The sequence below is a fragment of the Macaca nemestrina genome, chromosome 9 (assembly GCF_043159975.1).
Source record: "Macaca nemestrina isolate mMacNem1 chromosome 9, mMacNem.hap1, whole genome shotgun sequence".
Classification (NCBI taxonomy): Eukaryota; Metazoa; Chordata; class Mammalia; order Primates; family Cercopithecidae; genus Macaca; species Macaca nemestrina.
The window spans coordinates 97,004,135-97,025,323 of NC_092133.1; the positions used below are offsets into that span (position 1 = coordinate 97,004,135).

At 38.3% G+C, this 21,189-nt stretch overlaps 1 protein-coding gene across 1 annotated transcript in view; it reads right to left on the reverse strand.

Annotated features, from left to right (window-relative positions):
- Nucleotides 1-2,279: 2,279 nt before the first annotated feature.
- The window catches only part of LOC139356367 (X-linked retinitis pigmentosa GTPase regulator-like), a 46,865-nt gene continuing 27,955 nt past the window's right edge, over nucleotides 2,280-21,189 (reverse strand). The window contains 9 exon segments of the mRNA XM_071070189.1: nucleotides 2,280-7,448; nucleotides 7,450-8,342; nucleotides 8,345-8,698; nucleotides 9,313-9,493; nucleotide 12,217; nucleotides 12,421-12,485; nucleotides 12,844-12,935; nucleotides 18,414-18,582; nucleotides 20,143-20,328. Of these exon segments, the coding sequence (XP_070926290.1) occupies nucleotides 6,891-7,448; nucleotides 7,450-8,342; nucleotides 8,345-8,698; nucleotides 9,313-9,493; nucleotide 12,217; nucleotides 12,421-12,485; nucleotides 12,844-12,935; nucleotides 18,414-18,582; nucleotides 20,143-20,328 (2,499 nt within the window). The 3' untranslated portion in view covers nucleotides 2,280-6,890.

Here is a 21,189-nt window from a genome sequence, read left to right on the forward strand (position 1 = left end):
AGAACTTTTGGAACTATATCATTTTCTAAATTTGAGAAAGCTATTAGAAAATGACATTTTTACTAGAAATCACATAGCACTCACACTAAGCACATTTAAAATTATTCTAAACACATCTGGACGACTACTTGAAATCACAGAAAGCACTTACCTTTAAACTGAAACAATTTGGGAGTGACTGGCAGAATACTGTCATTTTATAAAAAGAAAGGGTAAAGTTTAAGTACATTCTTGGCACTAGAACTATATAAGACGTAAACAGGTAGTCTGAAATGGTCAGTATGCATCTGTGTCTTGTGTTAGGATCACGGTAAAGAAGTGAATGGGCCTGACCTCTCACAAAAGGACCCTTTGTTTCATTGGACAGGCATGGCACAGTCAGGTGCAGACTCTGGTCTGGTCCAAGGCGACACTTTTCATATTTCTTAAGGAACAGATCAAGAGAGCAAAGGTTCCTACTGAGGTTTCCCTTTACTTAAGAACACAATTACTTTGCATGCTTTAAGAAGGAGAGATCGCTGGGATGGGGGCTGGGGGGTGGGGCAGGGAGTGGGAAATGACTGAAGGGGGTTACAGTGGAGCTTCTGGGGGAGCTGGTACTGCTTTTTCACTTGATTTGGATGCTGATCAGTTTGTGATGGGTGTGTTGACTTTGTGAAAAATACATTGAGCAATACATGTATGAGACAGGTACTTTTGTCTGTGGGTATTATAATTTTTTTTAAGTAATAAAACAAACCAGAACTATAAAGTATAAAATTTTGTGTTATAATTCAGAATTTCTGGTATGCTTCAATGTCATATAGGGTAGAAAATGTTTCCCAGATAGGTTAATATAGCATAAAACTTTGTATTTAAGTTATATCAGGTAGAAAAACCAAAATTTCAAGCTTTTTTTTTTTTTTTTTTTTAGGACAGGAAAAGTTAACATTTAAGTTCATGTTTTAACTACACTGAAAATCATGGAAGCAGTAGTATGGGGTGGGAAGGGCATTAAATACAAAGCCCTAAGCACTGCTTTCCAAGCCTTAATCTAATCACTCATGGCCTGAGCATGGCACCCAGTGAATGTATTTTATAGTCTACCTGTAAAATGGAAAAATAACATTAGCAATACCTACCTCAGAGGGTTTGTGTAAAGATTAAAAAGATTACAGAGAAAAGTAACACATAAGCAAATACTAAATATTTGTATGTAAGTATAAATAATTTTGTAAAGGCCCCTCCATAAAAAGTAAGATAGAATTCTTAGTGTGCGACTGTCGAAAAACAAAAAGTTTGGACTTCTTTTTCCCCATAATGTCCCAGATCTTATCACTGGAAAATAGTTCATTTAAAATGTCCACTTATTTGTTTTTGTGTCCTCTATACATCCTTTTATTGTGAGCCAGGAGCCCAGCATCAAGGCCAGTGAGGGAAGCAGCCATGGGAACTGGGGAGAGGAGGGCCAGCCTCAGCTCAGCTTCAGGTCAGTGTTGCCACAGAGTTCGATGCTCCCAGACCCAGGCTTTCCAAAAGTCCAAGAAACATTATTATTGAGATGGGGCCTCACTCTGTCACTCAAGCTGGAGTGCAGTGGCACAATCACAGCTCACTACAGCCTTGATCTTCAGGGCTCAAGCGATCTTCCCACCTCAGCCTCCTGAGTAGCTGGGACTACAGGGTGCACGCCACCATGCCTAACTAATCTTTTAATTTTTTGTAGAGACAAGTTTTTATCATCTTGCCCAGGCTGGTCTTGAACTCCTGGTCTCAAGCAATCCTCCGGCCTCAGCCTCCCAAAGTTCTGGGATTACAGGTGTGAGCCACCATGCCTGGCTAAGAAACATTTTTTAAATGTAAAAATCTCCTGACATTTCAATGTTGGCAACCAATATGATTAAAAAAAAAAAAAAAAATTACTGCACCAAACAAAGTAAGTCTCCAGGCCAGATTGCACCCATGGGCTGCCAGTTGTGACCTCCAAATTCTTGGCCGATACTACTACTTTATAATCTCTTAAACTCTTCCTTCTTTCTAGGCACCACTCCCTTGTGTCATTCCTAATCCTGTATTCTCACCACTGAATACATTCCAGTTTGACTCTGATAGGCAGGCCTACACAAATAAATGTTCAGAGTATAGAATATCTTGCTGGTAGGCATTTTTATTCTCATTTTCAGATTTATGCTTTACTCTTTCTCCTCTTTTTCCGTAGAAGATTTTCTTGCTGTCCATAAACAAATGCATGATCCACGACTATACCTTATGTGCTAATTATTTTTATTTTGATAACAAGGTGAGGACACAGAGGGAAATGTTCAGTGACAGAAAACAAACCTACATTTTAGGCTAACCACATGAGTGTGATCAGCGTTTCAATACACTTTAAATATTTAGGGGCATTTATTGACTAATGTATGGTGTGTAATAGTTTCACTCCACCTTATACTTAAGCATTATCATTATTGCAATCTACTTTATTCCCACAGATCTATTTCTAAGCCAATTTATATTTTGCTATTATGTTACATTTAAACAAAAGTCAGGTTCACAGGACTAAACTCATGCAAATCAGTTAGTGACCTGGAGATTCATGAGTGTAGCTTTGCACCTACCTTGGTGTGACCGCAGAGTATAATTAGAGTGATACAGGTTACCATTTGCTGAGTGCCTATGTTTCTCGTGTTAGGTAATTTAATCATCAAAAGTCCCTTCCTTTATCAAACGAGGGAAATAAGACTCAGAAAGGTCAAATAACAACCACCACCACCACTACCACAACTTTTCTAGGGGTCCATACAGCTAATCAGTGGAGGGCTAGGATTTTAACTCAGTTCTACTGGACTTTGGAGGCCATGTTTCCAAACCTCCCCATTTGAGGATAATAATGGCTGTTCTCACAGATCTTTTTTTTCTCCATCTCACTAACGTTTAAAGCATTGCAGATTTTTCTTTTGGTTCATAAGCTCACATCAATAACACTCTATTCTTAAGTATATATTAATTATGAACAAAATTTATCATCTTTTCCCCAGAGTACCAAAGTCTCTGGAAAACACATCTCCCTTCCTAAATTGAGAAATATGCTTAAAAAAATTAAATATCTTAAAAATTAAATATCTCTATCTGATATTTAATTTTCACAGTTCTGATTCTGTTTCTCTGCAGAGCAGATTTCCTGGAGCTCATTCTTTCCTGGCAATGTGGGTTCTGCCCCTGGGCCTCTACTAGGCTGCCTGTGAGAGGCTCTCTCTGCAGCTACTAGCACTCCTTCCTCTCTGAAACCCCTTCTTTGGCTTGGGTGGCATCTCTCTTTCCTAGTAAGTGTGCTCCCACACCTCGTCAGACTTCACTTTTTCAACCTCTCCCTTACCTACTGATATTTCTCTGAATTCTGTCTTCAATTCTCCTCCATTCACACTAGGAACACTTCCTTTCAGTCAAATCCAATTTTAACTACATCTACAAGCTGTCGATACTCAGCAGTCTCCGTGAGCTCCAGATCCATACATGTATCTGCCTCCTGAACATCTCCTACAGACAATCTAAATTCAACAGTAAAAAACTGCCTCCCAAACCTGCTTCTGCTCCCTTATTCTCAATCTTGCTGAATAACACTCTTTCTACCCAGTTCTCCAGGTCAGAAACAAGAAAAGCTTGGCTTTTTCTTCTTCCATGGTCACATGTTATTTTTGCTATGTAAGTGTCTAGCAAGTTTCTCTATAGTGACATAGCAGAAGACATGTCAGTTGCACTCACCTGGAGTGCTGCTGTTCAGCAGCAGCAGCAGAAGTTTGTGTGGTAGGTGATCCTTTGCAGCTTACCTTAAAGTCTTTTTCAGCCAGAGTCCTCATTAGGAAACGTAACTCAATGGATTCTATACATACTACTCACACTTCCCTCAATAATGATCAGTGATAAACTACTATAAAAGCCTGAACAACCAGCAGATGGGAACAAGAAAGAAGGAACCAGTTATTTTAATCTATGTAACCAAGTGTTAATTCATGAGGGACAAAGTGGTCTCATTCTTAAGCTTCCTTTTTTTTTTTTTTCTCCTGAGATATATAAAATTTACAAACATGTAAATCACTTCTGTCAATGAAAGCCTGGCTAGACCTGGGTCTTTTGTACCCCAACGCACCCCTAACCCACAATACACTCCTCTCCATAAACTTTTTAAGGGTACTAGACCTGCCACATGTGATTAAATAAATGTTTGCCCAACAGTGGGCATAGAAAGTTAGTGTGTGCTTAGTAGTTTAGGATAACTGCTTACTTCAGTATAACTACTAGTTAGTTTGAATGTGGGGTCACTTTGGTGACGACACTCAAGATTTTTTATTGAGGAAAAAGGAACTGCAGAAAATCTGGGTGTGACAGAGCTCTAGCTGGTAATGAACAACTGCCGTTCCTACAGAATCCCTTAGGTCACTCATTCTCATTCTATAATTTTCCAGATGAAGAAATTGAGGACTGCTAAGCTAAGAGACTAGCCCAGGTTCAGACAGCTCAAAAGTGCAAAACCAGAAAAAGGGCTTTGGTCTCAAAGTGACTAGGGAGGCCAGTGCTCTCCACAAGAAAACAATGCTTGCACGAACTACCACTTCTAAAGAGCACAAAACGTTTTTGGTCAGGGAAATGTGAAGAAATGCTATTTAAACATGGACATACAGACCAGGTTTAATACTGAGATGGGCGTATTTTAGAACGTTGTTTCAGTATTACTGGCTGATTATCTCTTCAATAGAAGATGAATGCCCATAGCTATTACATTAATAACTTGAGTTTAAGAGTTTCTCATTTCCCTGGAGGTTTTTTTCTTTATGAACTCTGTGTCATCCATCTTATTTAATCATTTTAAGTCTACTTTTTAAATAATCATGTTTGGCATATATATTTTTATCATAGTATTAATTCTTTTCTACTAACCCTTAATGAATGCGGTTGAATTTAGTAAAGCACTGCAATGCCAAATCAGTACATTTGGTTAGTTAGGGGAAGCTGCCAGAGATCCTTGCAGCTAAGGTAAAATTTATAATTGCTCCTAGGAAATACTTTACTTAATATGATTCTAGACTTTTCCTCATATTCTTTCTCACCCAGAGAATCAAATGTGCAAAGAATTCAACTACATAAAATTCACAGGAAGTTTGTCATCAAAATCCTCCTTAATAAAACTAAGTATAAGAAATATCTCATGTCCAGGACATAAAAGGGACTATGAAAGGAAATCAGTTGAAAAAGGAGCCACACACATATACACCATGGAACACTATGCAGCCATAAAAAAGGATGAGTTCATGTCCTTTGTAGGGACATGGATGCAGCTGGAAACCATCATTCTCAGCAAACTATCACAAGAACAGAAAACCAAACACCGCATGTTCTCACTCATAGGTGGGAATTGAACAATGAGATCACTTGGACACAGGAAGGGGAACATCACACACCGGGGCCTGTCGTGGGGTGGGGGGAGGGGGGAGGGATAGCATTAGGAGACATACCTAATGTAAATGACGAGTTAATGGGTGCAGCACACCAACATGGCACATGTATACATATGTAACAAACCTGCACGTTGTGCACATGTACCTTAGAACTTAAAGTATAATAAAAAAAAGAAAAAGGAGCCACAAATAATCAGATAAATTAGCTGCATTGTGTACATGGACAATTTTAAGGGACAATTGTAATTACTCTAGTGGAAATCTAGCCTCTCTAAAATTCAGTATCTAATACTAGACGGTTTATCTTTTCACAAAGAATTTCTGACTATATACATTTAATTTTTTATTTTACTTGAAACATTCTGACAAGCAACAGACAAACTGAAATTACAGAATAGTCAATGAATACACTGAGGGCATATAACACATACCGGAAATGAAGGCTCTGATAAAGTACAGTTAAAGCTTGGAAATGACAGGAGTTTAGAAATAAAAAATTACAGAAGACAAGAGACATTAAAGCTGTCATAACTTTTCAAGAGTAAAGAAAACAACTGTATCGAAAACTAAATTAATTTTAAAGTGTAATTTTTCTTCCCTAAAACGTTTCCTACACGAATAACAATGACAGAGTAAATCTGTGAGAATGAAAAGAATTTAAGAGTTAGAAGGGACTGCAGTTATCACATCATCTCATCCACTCCATTTTAGAGATGAGGAAACCGAAGCCCAATGAGTAGCTTTGCCTGGACAAAAAATACTTCAAGTTTTACATATTTCCAGATTATACATTTAAATTAATCACCATTTCATTAGGTATACTGCCATCTGGCCAGATACTAACTAAAAGAGATCACGTTTTTGGGATCTAAGCTCTGAACACAGCTGTCACTTTGTAGATTTTTGCAAAAAGAACATATAAAAGGTAAAAGACAATACTTTCTTTAAAATGTGAATGCCTCAATTGAGTTTCAGAATACCATTCATTATTAGAAAATTATTCTATACAGCAGGTAAACTGTAATCACTAACTTAAAAAAAGTGCTAACACATTTATAAGAAATTAGAAGTTTTTATAGCCCTTAAGCATCTGTGCCATTTAAAAATGGAATGATTTATACACACAATCAAAACACTCTTGTAGTATATTCTTATTTCCTAAAGCTGCCTTTAATGAATATATAATGTTAATAATCTGATATGACCTTTTAATATTTTCTAGCTATGGTTTTATAATTTGGGGGTGAAATACACCAAAATTTTAGTCTGAGAGAGGCCAAAATTTACCAGTGCCTCCTGTTGTCTTTGGCTCCTTAACACAGCTGCATCAGTTGCTTTTTTTTACTACACATAAAATAACTGACCTAAAATCAGTTTAACAACATGTAATGAGTGCCTGTTATATGCAAGGCATTTAAATTGTTTGGCTGGCCATAATCGGGTCACATTTAAGGTTTGTTACTTCAATTCCAAATAATGTGGTAATACATTATTCCAGAACTTTTTGGAACCTGGTGGCCCGTTTTCTACAAGTTGTTTTGACTGCACTGGCATTTTGGACCTCTGCTCTTTCCCATTTCCCTGTGTGTTAGTAATTGACTTTTTTTGATATGTTTTATGTTTGCCATATTTCACAGATCCTTTCATTTTGCTCACTTTTTTGTACTCGTCTCCATTCTGCCTTTCCTGCCTTTCATTCTCTTCTTCGCCTGTCTCCTGGTACTTCCCCTCTTCTTCCTCCTCCTCTTCTCTGTTCCTCCTGTTTTCTTCTCCTTCCCCCTCCTTTTCCCTTTCTTCCCCTTCCTCCTCTCCTTCCTCTTCCTCTCCTTCCACCTCCCCTTCCTCCTCCCCTTCTACCTCCCCTTCCTCCTCCCCTTCTACTTCCCCTTCCTCCTCTTCTCCCTCCCCTTCTTCCTCTCCCTCTCCTTCTTCCTCCTTCTTCTTCCCCTTCCTCCTCTTCCCCCCTCCTTCCTCCTCTTCCCCCTCCCCTTCTCCTTCCTCTTCCCGTTCTCCTTCCTCCTTCCTCCTCCCCTTCCCCTTCTCCTTCCTCCTCTTCCCCCTCCCCTTCTCCTTCCTCCTCTTCCCCCTCCCCTTCTCCTTCCTCCTCTTCCCCCTCCCCTTCTTCCTCTTCCCCTTCTCCTTCCTCCTCCCCCTCCCCTTCCTCCTCTTCCCCCTCCCCTTCCTCTTCCTCCCCGTCCTCCTCCCCTTCTCCTTCCTCCCCTTCCTCCTCCTCTCCCCCTTCCTCCCCTTCCTCCTCCTCTTCCCCTTCCTCTTCTCCCTCCCCTTCTCCTTCCTCTTCTTCCCCCTCCCCTTCTCCTTCCTCCCCTTCCTCCTCCCCTTTCCCTTCTCCTTCCTCCTCTCCCCCCTCTTCTCTTTCTTCCTCCTCCCCTTTCCCTTCTCCTTCCTCCTCTTTCCCCTCCTCTTCTCCTTCTTCCTCCTCCCCTTTCCCTTCTCCTTCCTCCTCTTCCCCCTCCTCTTCTCCTTCTTCCTCTTCCCTCTCCCCTTCTCCTTCTTCCTCTTCCCCCTTCCCTTCCTCCTTTTCCCCCTCTCCTTTCCCCTCCTCTACTTCCCCTCCCTCCTCTTTTTGCTCCCCTTCCCCCTCTGTTTCCTCCTCTTCCCCTTCTCCTTGGTCTCCTTTCTCCTCTCCTTTCTCCTCCTTCCCGGCTCTTTCCTCCTTTTCCCTCTCTCCTTCTTCCACCTCTCCTTCCTCCTTTTCACCTTCTCCCTCCACTGCTTCCCCTTCTCCCTCCTTCTCCTCCTCTTTCTCTTCTTCCTCTTCTCTGTCTTCCTCCTCTTCCTCTCCTTCTCCATGCTCCTCCTCCCCTTCTCCCTCCTCCATCTCTTGGTTTCTTTCCTTCTGATGGCCTTGCTCCCTCTCCTTTTGCTCCTGCTCTTTCCCATCCCTCTTCTCCATTCCTCCTCCTCTGCTAGGTCCTTCTCTCCCTCTCCCGGCCTCACCATTTCTCCTCCACCCTTGTCTTTCTCCCCCTTCTCCTCCCTCTCCTCACCTTGCCAGTGTTCTGCTCCTGAACTACCCTCCTCACAGGTTCCATCCCCTCTACCTTCAGGCCCATCCTCTGCTTCTCCCGCTGACTTTGCCTTGCCTTCACTCACCTCTGCTTTGTCTGTAAGGTCATCTGATAGGATCTCTGTTTCCTCCTGTCTTCCTCCATGCACCTTCACATTTTCCTCATTTGCTTCTACCTCTTGCTCCTCTATTCCATTTCCTTTTGAATCCTCTGCTCCTTCCTTCTCCTCTGGGATCTCTGACAAGCGATCACATTTAAAATCATACTTTGCCATGGATTTGGATATTACGGGTTTAGTCTCTTTTTCATTTCCTTGTTCTATCAATTTCCTGCCATACCATATGTTTTGGTCAGTTTCCACTTCATCATCCTCTTTCTCTCCACTACTAAATTCTATTGCCTCCGGCTGCTGGAATCCATCAGCTATACCCTGCTGACTCTCACTTGCACCTTCCATGTAACGTCTGGCTTTTCTACTGATTCTCTTTCACTGTCAAAGATCACATCTTGCTTGCAACTTTCCCTTTTCTTAACAAAATCTTTATTTTCTTCACTCTCAGTATTCATACCTCTATCTGGTAAGTTGCCAAAGAAAGAACTCATATTTTTTGTGCTCTTTTCCCTTTTTCTTAAATCCTTCATACCTGCTATTTCTGCCAGTTTAGTTTCCTTCTCACTGACTATTTCTTCTGCTTCTGATTCCTTCTGACTGTGTCCTCCATCACTTTCCTTTTCTATTTCCTTGGCATCAAGTTGATCAACACCATTATTATTTTCATGTCTAAATACCTCTTTTTGTAAACCCTCTCCATCAGTGTCAGCCTGAGGTCCCACCTGGCCTGAGTCATTACCTAGTTCCTCATCTGAAAATGCTTCGATAGGCGTAGCTGGTTGCGTCATGAAAATCCCTCGTGACACATGTTGCTCACATGCTTTCCCTTCTTTCATTTCTGACATTTCTTCATATTCATCACTATCATCGTTTTCAGTAAGAGCTGTATGCTGCATCAGTTTCCCAATTGTTTGTTGTTTCTGTAATTTTTTTGAAGTAATTATCATAGGCATACTACTATTAGTTTACAAGGACACCTTATCTACTTTAAATACTGCCAAGATTTTACATTTTTATAAGTCTAGGAGAATAAAAATAGCAAATTTTACCAGATAGTTTGCTGAAGTTTTGTTTTCTTTAAGGATCATTTGTGCCACTCTCTAGTCTGTGATACATCTAATTTTGATTTAGTAACATGTATCTGTGTTTAATTTTCAACTCGTACTACCTGCCTTAATTTTTCCATTAATCACAATTCCATCAATATTTATTCTCTGCCTCTTTTCTCAATCCGAATCAATCCTTACATAAAACTTTGAGATTAATTTTGCAAGATGCTATTAAAAAATGTACACTTCTTGGCCTGGCACAGTGGCTCACACCTGTAATCTCAGCACTTTAAGAAGCGGGTGGATCACCTGAAGTCAGGAGTTCAAGACTAGCCTGGCCAACATGGTGAAAACCTGTCTCTACTAAAAGTACAAAAATTAGCTGGGAGTGGGGGCACATGCCTGTAATCCCAGCTACTCGGGAGGCTGAGGCAGGAGAACTGCTTGAACTCGGCAGGCGGAGGTTGCAGTGAGCCAAGACTGTGCCACTGGACTCCAGCCTGGGTAACAAGAGTGAAACTCCATCTCAAAGAAAAAAAAGTACGCTTTTCTTGTACATAGTACAGCTTAGTATATTTTTCCCACTTTCCCGATCATCTCTCATTTTCAAATTTTTTTTCTTGCGACGGAGTTTCATTCTGTCATCTAGGTTGGAGCTCAGTGGCATGATCTCAGCTTACTGCAGCCTCTGCCTCCTGGGTTCCAGCGATTTTCTCACCTCAGCCTCCTGAGTAGCTGGGACTATGGGTGCGTGCCACCACACCCAGCTAATTTTTGTATTTTTAGTAGAGAGATGAGGTTTTACCATGATGGCCAGGCTGGTCTCGAACTCCTGACCTCAAGTGATCTGCCCATCTTGGCCACCCAAAGTGCTGGGATTACAGGCATGAGCCACCACGCCAGGCCTAATTTTCAAATTTTCATTTGTCTTTTGAGTCCACAAAATTCACAAAATAAATAAAAATGTAAAATTTGAAAAAAATGACTAGTCCACTCCTAGAACTGAAGAAACTGCACATGAAATGTTTTTTATCTATAAACTAAATAATAACGAATATATTTTTCTTTTCTAAACAAAACCTTCATATGCACTTTCAAATTTTTGACCTTCTTCCTTGTAGTGATTATATTCTTTAATTATAATAATTTCTATAAATGAAAGAACACTAAGAGGAAAGACTATTAAGTGTAAAATGTAAGATTTGTATAAAAACTATGAAATCAAACACTGACATTTGAATAATGTATTAACAATATAAAAGTAATTTCCTGCTGGACCAAATAAGGCAAAACCAAATTGCTGATCTAAATTCTACAAACAAGCTAATGGATGCAAATATCTAATGAATTTGGGTCTCTGGATAGTAAAAACTCACTAATTCAAATTGTATAAACTGTGATGATTAGGCCTAGGAAGAGGTTCCTATTGTGCCAAAGAGATTATTAAAACATGACAAGTTAAAAATTAACAAGTTAATACACAGAAATAGTATAATAAATCTTTTATCATTTACTAAAGTAGGCCTGGTAGGGCCTACACTTAAAAGGACTATAGAAAGTATAAAATATATGTCAGCTTAAAAGCAATTGCTTTCCGTTTCTGGTTGTCCTTGGTCTTGCTCTTTAAAAAGTCATGATTCTTTTAAGAGCCCTAAGAGAGGAAGGCCTGGTTGCCAGAACTGATTTCTAAAGGCACATGCCTTTCTTTCCCTAGCACAATAAAGCAGCCCAGAAGACGGAGAGCCTGGAGTCTAAGGGAAGAGGAAGGAAAGAAACAAGAAAGGTGTCTGCTTGGAAGTATAGTCAGTCAAAAATCAGTCAATATTCATTGAGCTTCTACAACTGTGTTCGAACAGCTCTCCCATATTCAAAGGAATGCTGTTATTCACTATGCCTTTCAGTATTACAGATAGAACTAATGAGGACTAGTTCTAAATTTTAACAATTTAGCATGATTCTCCTGCACTTCAGTGACTTCAATGTTAAGAGTTTTAAACTTGAAAACATGTCAAAGACACTACAAATAGAAATTAAATATTTTTTTATAGTCTTCTTCCCTCGATTTACATTTCTCCAATTTATTTTCCTAATCCTCAAATCCCTCATTCATTCATCACACTAGTCCTTAAAGCCAGGAAAAGCAAAGGATTTCAGGGCAGGCCTTTATCTCTCTACGGTTGTGAAAACCACAGCCTATTCCCTTCTTTTGCTATTTGTTATTCATTAAAAGTCTCTCTTTCCTACTCATGAACAGTCTCTAATTTCCAAATGTTTAATCTTATTTTTATGCTATCAATTTCTTGATAAATTAAAGCCCAACCAAATATTGGGAAAGGTTATCAAAGATTTTCACTAAAATCACAAAATTGTAAAGCTAAAAAAGATATTAATATCATTCAGTAAAGTCAGCATAGTAATTCATTCAAAGTCATACTCAACCAAAGTCAGAGAGCCACTCTATGAATAAATGGTAGTCTTTTCCTACACATAAGAACTGCAATCATAACCTATGGCTTGACAGAAGGAAAAGTATGGCTAGTATAACTTAAGTTAGTGATCCCAAAGAGCAAATTTCAGCAATAAAATGCTTCCACTCTTGTTTCTTTACAGAAAATACATAACAATACATAACATCAGAACACGGCAAAATGGAGGTTATCTACATTGTATCCCTCTGTCTTTTAAATTCTAAAGTAAGTAAATGCTTACGTTTCTTGTGTTCTTTCCAAAAACCATCCAAAAAATTAACTTAAACTGCTCTTACCAACAATAATGAAAATAAATCTCCATATTATAACTTTTGTTTCTGAACTGGTGATAATTTTAATGACTTTTCATTGGAATTCAGGCTCATAATGTGTGTCTGAAATAAATAAAAAATATATATTATAAAAAGAATACAGTATATATACTATGTGTTTGTACTATATATAGAGTACAAATTATATATATATGTGTGCATATATACATATATAATGAAGGGAAAACAGTTCAGATAGTAATAGAATCCACTCTCAATTGCCATACTAATAATGTGAGGATCAAAACAAATTTTATATGTGAATTATATCTCAATATAGTTGGTTAAAAATAACAAACAAAATAAGAAACAAGAAAGTGGTTTTCATGCATATAAGAGTATAGGAAGTATACACACATTCACATACACAATGAACTAAAATTCAAACTCATATTTAGATAAACAGATAGGAAATCATTACCATATTCAAGATATCAGTAGTTTCTCCAAGGCTTTCTACGGTTGAAGAATTATCTATCTCTGCTTCTTTGGTCATTTCATCTAGAAAATAATCTGAATGATTAAATGGGAAAAAGGAAATCCAGATTTCAACAGAAAAGTAAAAGACAACTGGAGAGAAAACAGAAATTATTCTATAATATAAAGTGTAGGTATAATTTTACTAAAAGTCCTTTAGCCTCATGTCAGGGAAACTGAAAAGAATTCATTCACAGTGACACAGGTTTTAAAATCTTTGTGAAAGTTTAAAAATGTTGACACCAATTAGATTACAATTGTTTCATTCATATGAACAGGCAAACACTATTCCTTTGGGATAAATAACTACCCAGGTATCGAGCACTGTAATAGCTAGTCCTAAGAAGGGCCCCAACGACTTACATCCTCCTGGTGTTCATCCTCTTGTGTAGTTCCCTTGCACATTATACCAGGTTGGTCTGTATGTGCACAGCCAGTAAAATAAAGCAGACGTACCTGTGATAGCATTATAGCTTCTGTTTTGGTTATACACATGTATACACCCTTGTGCTCGCTCTCTTGCTCGCTCTCTCTCCCCCTCCACCCCTGGCTACATACGTGTACTCTCTCTCTTTCTCTCCAATCACTTGCTCTGTAGGAGTCCATGTTGTGAGCATCTCAAGGAAGTGAGGCCTCCTGCCAATGGCCATGTGAATGAGCTTGGAAGTGGATCTTCCAGCCTCAGTCAAGCCTTCAGATAACTGCAACCCCATCTGACAGTGTGACTGCAACCCTATGAAAGAACCTGGGCCAGAACCACCCAGCTAAGCTCCTGCTGGACTCCTGACTCTCAGAAACTGTGTGAAATAATAAATGCTTTTTGTTTTAACCTGCTAAGTTTTAGGGTCATTTTTAAAATGTAGCAACAGATAACTAGTATAAATACCTAGAACCTTTCACAGAAAACTACAAGGTTATTACATCATAAAGTAGATAATTAAAAGTCATAGGCTCTACTTGGCTTTACATTTTTCTCAATTTCTCACTATGCCTTCATTGATCACTGATACATTTGGAAGTAGCTCCGTAATGAAGTCTTCACTAAAAAATGACAGTCCACACTGATCCCTCCCCTTTAAATCCACTGAATTGAATGAGCAAATAATCATTTGGTATTTATTCCATGTGCGGTAATATGCAGAATAGCAACCTAAGTAATTGCTAATTCTTTTTTATTTTTTATCATCTATATTTAAGGTATAAAACAGATGTTTTGATATACATATAGTAATAAGTTTATTAAGTATTAGCAATTACAATTTTGTTGTTTGTTGTTAAAAAATTTTAACTGCCATGAAGTTATAGTCTATGAGAAATTACATCCGTATGTTGGGAAGCAGGAAAAGTTTCATTATGGAGGTACATAGAAGGATAAGTAGAATTCTGAGAGGCAGAGATGGAGGTGTAAGGGGAAGACAATGAAGCCCATTCCTAATAAAGCAGCAGAACAGTAGTCTGAGCAAATGAGCAGAGGAAAGGAGTTTGTCTTGAAGGCTTACCAAGTGCCAGAAACACATGCTTTTATATATGTTACACTGACCCTATGACAACAAGGAAGGTTAAGTATTATATTCTCATTTTGTAAATGAGGAAATTAAGTTTCAGTGACTGTTGGTGTCCAGTGTCAATCTTAGGTGCATCTGACTCCACAGCCCTTGTTCTTTCCACTAAGTTAGACTGAAGAGATCAGTCTGATCAAAATTAAGAATCAGCAAACTTTTCTCTAAAAGGCCATATAGTAAACATCTTAGGCTTCCTGGGCCATATGGTCTCTGTCCTAACTAACCTATGACATTGTAGCAGAAAGCAGCCACAGACAATACATAAAGGAATGGGTATGGCTTGGTTCCAATAAAACTTCATTTGTAAAAACAAGTGGCCAGCTAGATTTGGCCCAAGAGCCACTGTTTGTAGACTATCATAATACATTACTACCATAAAACTACCTATTACCAAATGAAGATTGTAAGGAAAAGACTATTGAGAGATAAAGCTAGAATTGGGAATTATATAGGAAAATTAACACTTATTTTCATAATTAGGAATTCACTGAAGACACTGGAGCACATGTAAACTGAATTGCACCTTAGGAAGATCACTGTGGAAAGTGTTACGCAGGACAGGTTGGAGAGGGCAGAGAATATAGGTTTGGAAAACACATAGCAGATTATTTAAACTGATGGCCTTGCCTCAGATTTGACTGAGAAAACAGAAGTCATCATATCTGATCCACTTGATCTCCTCACCAACAAACATACACAACTACCTATATCTGTACCCAAGTTCTCATTTGCCTGTTAAAATGTAGGATGTGTTTTTCCTGTTACCAAAGACCACTCTCTATGCTGGCCCCTCCTGTTTTGCAAGAGCTTTACAACTTTGGTTATACTTTCTCTCCTCTGTGCTATCTCCCTCTCCAGGACTACTGGCTCATTCATTACCATACAAATGTGCTCCAATATTTTCTATTGAGCCCACATCCCCCTCTAGCTGCCAGACCATTTCTCTGCTCCACTTCATTGGCAAATACACAAACGAATTATCTGCTCATCTTATCTCCTCTTCATTTCCTCATTTCCCATTCATAACTGACTCTTAACACTCTGGCTTCTTCCCTGATCTTCCCCTAGAACTGCTCTTGTCGAGGTCACCAGTAAACTCCATTATACCAAATCCACTGGATACTTCTTTGAGCTATTTTCCCTTGATCTTTGAGCAGTACTTTGCATTCACGACACTACACTGTCCTAATTTCCCACCTCCTGCCTTACTGGCTGACAAAGCTGAGGAAGGCTTCTTTGCCAGCTCTTCCTTCTCTACCTCTCAAATATTAGACGTTCTTAGGGCTGCATTCTGGGCCCTCTTCTCTTCTGACTCGACTCTCTAGCAGGTGATTTCACCAACATCCATGGATTTTATTATTATTTTAAATAGAGAGAGGGGGTCTTGCTATGTTGCCCAGGCTGGTCTCAAACTCCTAACTTCAAGCAATCCTCCCACCTCAGCCTCTCAAAATACTCGGATTACAGGCATAAGTTACCATGACCATCTCTTTTAAATACCATCTCTATGTTGATGGCTTCCAAATGTATATTTCTAGTCCAGGGCTCTCTTCTAAACTTTAGGCTTGTGTTTCAACAATCAGCTTGATATTTCTACTTGGATGCCTCACAGATATCCAAGGCTTGGTTCTTAATTTTATTCCTCAAATGTGTCAAGCTTCCTCTTGCTTAGGAATCATCCTTGATTCCTCACTTTAATTCACACCTATGTGTGGTGCATTCATAAGTTTAGCAAGTCCGGTTGGTTTTTATGTCTATAATGTATTTCACATCATCCCTCTTCTCTTTTCTTTTTCTTTTCTCCATCTACGCTGCAAACACCTTGGTCCATACATTATCACCTCTTGCAAAGGGCTCACAAGTACTCTTCCTATTTCTAGTCTGGCCTCTGTATAATCTATATGGAGGTAGAAGTGATCATAATCATCTTAAAGTGGAAATAGGACTGGAATACATTAGTCTACTGCTTAAAATCTTTTAATGACTTTCTATTGCACTTAAGAAAAACATTCATATCAAGTAGGTCTTCATGGCCTATAAAACCATAAATAATTTTTCACTGTCTCTTTCTCCAATACCGCTTTGTCTTACCATTTCTCTCACTTTCTAGCCCCACTGGTTGTCTTTTTCTTCTTAACTGCCTCCAAACCTTTGCCTATATTATTTTCTTTGCCTATATTATTTTCTTTGCCTGAAATACATCTATTCTCCTTGTGTAGCCATCCCTTCCTTATCCTTTAGCTTAAATGACACCTCCTTAGTAAGACGTATCCTGATATACTTTTCCTCCATTATAAAGACTGAAGTCTGTGAATGATTTAGAAAATGTCACAGTATATGTTAGACACAACTTTCAAAATAAGTTTTATTAAGAAGAGAGTGTTAGCAGTCACAAGAAGACAAGAAGAGATGGCATTTCCTTTTGATCTAGCTACAAAATCATGCATATTTTCACATTCAAATCTCTGGGACTGAGAAACAATTTTCTCTAAACCATAAATGTCTTTTTTCCTTGTACACACTACATACTGCTTGTCAGAATCTACTACTTTTTCCATGTCCAGGGCTGAAGAGTACCATTAGACACTGATTCTTATTTCAAAAGAAAACATACAAAAGTTGTGGGTCAGGTGCAATAAATCAGCTCATTACTAAGGTCCTAGTTAGATATAATATCCCATTCCCATAGCCCACAATTCTTACCTGAGTTCCCAATCCTATATTACCTCAACCCTTTGCCTAGCTTCCGGATCTCAAAGATACAAAAATTATCTGTTTCTAGACCCTGATTCTTAGTCCCTGATGACAGGTTTATCTTCTTAATTTCAAATTTACTGCTTACTTTCTGATCTCCTGGTCCTGGTTTCTTGTCCTACCCCTATCAAATAGAGAAGTATGTTGGCTATTACACATAAAACTGCTATGAATCTTCAAAAAAATAAATATGTTTTGAAACTTCCAGTAATTTTCAGAAAAGGAATGTCTCCTTCAAAAATTATTTGCCATTTACTTCAAAAAATATATGTCATTGGAACAATAATTTTAAAACACACGAGAATCCCTAAATTTAATTAAGAGAGAATATTCCCTCTTTAGACATCCTGCAGTAACATACAGACACTCCTAAGATACACAAATATCTGTAAAGAAAATTAGTTAGAATAGGTATAGCATAGTGAAAGAGCTGGGATTACAACTTAAAACGTGAAATCTGTATCTAACAGGTAGTGAGGTAAAGGTATTAATATTAATCATAACAACATTTACTGAGGTGTTTCTAGAGGTGCTGGGCTCAATGCTAATTATTTTATATGCCTGATCTCACTGAATCCTCTCAATCACTCTCTGAAGTCAGTATTATTAAATCAATTTCAAAGCCAAGGAAACTGAGGCTTAGAGAGGTTAAGTAACTTTCCCAAAGTCAGTCACACAGCTAGTAAATGTCAAAATTGGCATTTGACCCCAGATCAATTTAACTCCATATTCCATGCTCTTCACCATTATGTTATACTGCCTAAATATAGAATTTCACATAGATCCGGAAGACCTGCATTCAAATTCTGACCACTTCATTTATAAGCTGAGTGACCTTGAGCAAGTCACTTGATCTCTCCAAGCCTTGCTTTTCTCATCTCTGAAATGAGGACTGTAACTCCCTCCTAAGTTCATCGAGTGGTTTCAGGGTTTAAAGGGGATACAGTTAAGGAAGGTGCTATGACTGTTACCCACTGCTCTATAAAGATATGCTGCTGTGGTTACATGGCAGTCTTGGGGCACCGATGGTGCTTTCTATTTGTAAGGATATTCCTGGATTTGAGTTCAAATGAGGGATGTTAGGCTCTAACCAGGGAGAGAACAATTTAAATAACTGGAGAAAACATCTTAAGATAAACATAAAAACAGGAATAAAAGGCACATTTATCCTGAGAGCAGACAGAGTAGCAAATGTTACCTGGTTCCTCTGGGCGCATGAGGTCCTGTTCAGATAAGACGCTCGGTAGGAAGTTACTCTCAGAACAACGTGCAAAGACCGAATTGGGGGGAAAACAAGCAGAAAGGCCAAGAGTCCCTTCTATTGGAGGTAGTGTTCTCATCATTGAAATAGAATCTGGAGACCTCTCCTTTAAAATAAGCAGGTTAAACAAACTATTAAATGATGTTATAGATTTAATATTGATATAAACCTTCCTAAAAGTTGCAAAAATATTTAAGAGAAAGAGTTCAAAGTATGCCAACACTCCACAGCATTTACTTCTCAATTCCCAAAGGCTCAAAAACATTTTGTTCTGTTGTCTCTGTATCTTAGTTGCTCTAAATTTCAATTTGGAAGCTTTATTTTTCACATAACGGGGGAAAAGTGTGTGTGCATTTTCTCCACACTCCCTAAGAAACAAAAAATTACTTAGAAGATGTAAATTAACAACAACTACAAAACACTGATGGGGTATTTGTCAACTTTTCCATATATGCTTTTTCAAACAAAACACCAGATTTAACCTTTTTACTTCAAAATAAATATGTTGGCTATTACAAATAAAACTGCTAGGAACCTTCAAAAAAACATGTTTTGAAACTTAGAGTAATTTTCAAAAAAAGGAATGTCACCTTCAAAAATTATTTACCATTTACTTTAAAAAACATATGTGCCATTGGGGCGGGGCTTGATGGCTCACGCCTGTAATCCCAGCATGCTAGGAAGCCGAAGCTGGTGGATCACTTTAGGTCAGGAGTTTGAAACCAGCCTTGGTGAAACCCCGTCTCTCCTAAAAAGACGGGGTTTTTGGTGAAACCCCGTCTCTCCTAAAAATACAAAAAAATTAGCCGGGCATGGTGGTGCACGCCTGTAGTCCCAGCTACTCAGGTGGCTGAGGCAGAAGAATTGCTTGAACCCAGGAGGTGGAGGTTTCAGTGAGCCAAGATTGCGCTAGTGCACCCCAGCCTGGACAACAGAGTGAGATTCTGTCTCAAAAAAAACAAAAAACAAAACAAAAAAACCCCAAAAAACAAAACACACACACACATATATATATGTCATTGGAACAATAATTTTAAAACACAGAAGAAAAATCTCTAAATTTAATTAAGAGGGAATATTTCCTCTCTCTAATTGAAGTCCTTATTCCTCTGTTTTCCCATTTCATTGTTTATAGTGTACAATCTTCCACTGCTCATGAGGCTTAACTGAAAGACAAAAGAATGTAGCATTATATAAGTCCTACAGAGTTCTGAACAACGTAACATTGTACCTATAGTCAACGATACTGTATTGTACACTTAAAAATCTGTTAAGTGGGTACATTTGTTGTATTTTTACTACCATAATAAAAAAAAAGCATATAACAAGGTGAAATTCAAGCCACATGCAGTTGAAAAAACAATTCAGCATTCAATGTGAGGTGATAAAATAGGACTATAAAAGGATGCTTTTATAGCACCATTGTCTATATGCAAAGGTTTTCTATAATTTAAATTTTTCAGTTTGTGTCTTTAAAAAAAGCATTAAGCTTTTCTGAATTTTTCTGAATTAACTCTAGAAGTCTGTAAGCACTTAACTCTAATAATTTTATTTAGCAAATTTATCTGAGAAGACCCTTTGATTTAAAAAGAAAACAGATTTTTTTCTTCTAGTTTTCTTTGCAGTGCTAGATAATACTATTATACAGAATAGGCCACCACTGTACCCTCTCTCTTCGCCGCATACGTGCTGATAGAGTTCTCTGCAGTACATTTCCTGAGGTTAAACTGCCATACGGCAGAAAAGTCGCCACAGATAAGCAAGTATCACTTATTTCATCGAATTCAATTTCTTTTGCCACACCACGATGAGGAGCAGCAAAAACTACCATGTGACATCCACCACAAGCAACCTGCAGCATAAATCCACAGAAAAACGAATCAACATTGGCTTCAAACACAAATGAGTTTTTAACAGTTATCAGCTGTAAGACATTTACTTAGTGATAGGCTTCCTAGACAGACTGACTTGGTGAATCTGTCTATATGTATGTGTGTGCACAACGAGAATGTGTACACAATATGTATAAAATAAGTACACAATTGGCCGGGTGTGGTGGCTCACACCTGTAATCCCAGCACTTTGGGAGGCCAAGGTGGACAGATCATGAGGTCAGGAGATCGAGACCATCCTGGCTAACACGGTGAAACTCCGTCTCTATTAAAAATACAAAAAATTAGCCGGGTGTGGTGGCGGGCGCCTGTAGTCCCAGCTACCTGGGAAGCTGAGGCAGGAGAATGGTGTGAACCCAGGAGGCGGAGGTTGCAGTGAGCCAAGATTGCACCACTGCACTCCAGCCTGGGTGACAGAGCAAGACTCCATCTCAAAAAAAAAAAAAAAAAAAAAAAAAAGTACATAATTACCATACATATTCTTTAAACACTGTGATTGAAAATTAGAACAAGTTTAATCCACCATTTAACTTTCAATTTAAAATAATATAGAGAAAAAATACTTGGCAGATTACATTTCTCCTTACAGTTAGAAAATGTTATTTTAATCTGGGAGAAACATTAAAAACGTGAAAAATTGCTCAGAGAAGTTCTACTGGAAGAATTTTTTTTTTTTTAAGTATAAATCAGTCTCTTGGGCTAATTATGTCTCTAAGCCCTCTTTATATGAACATTTTCTAAGTTTAATGCTTAAAAGTAAATCCTTAGAGGAAAATAAATGCAAGTATGCATGATGACGGAACAATAAAAAATGAAATCAG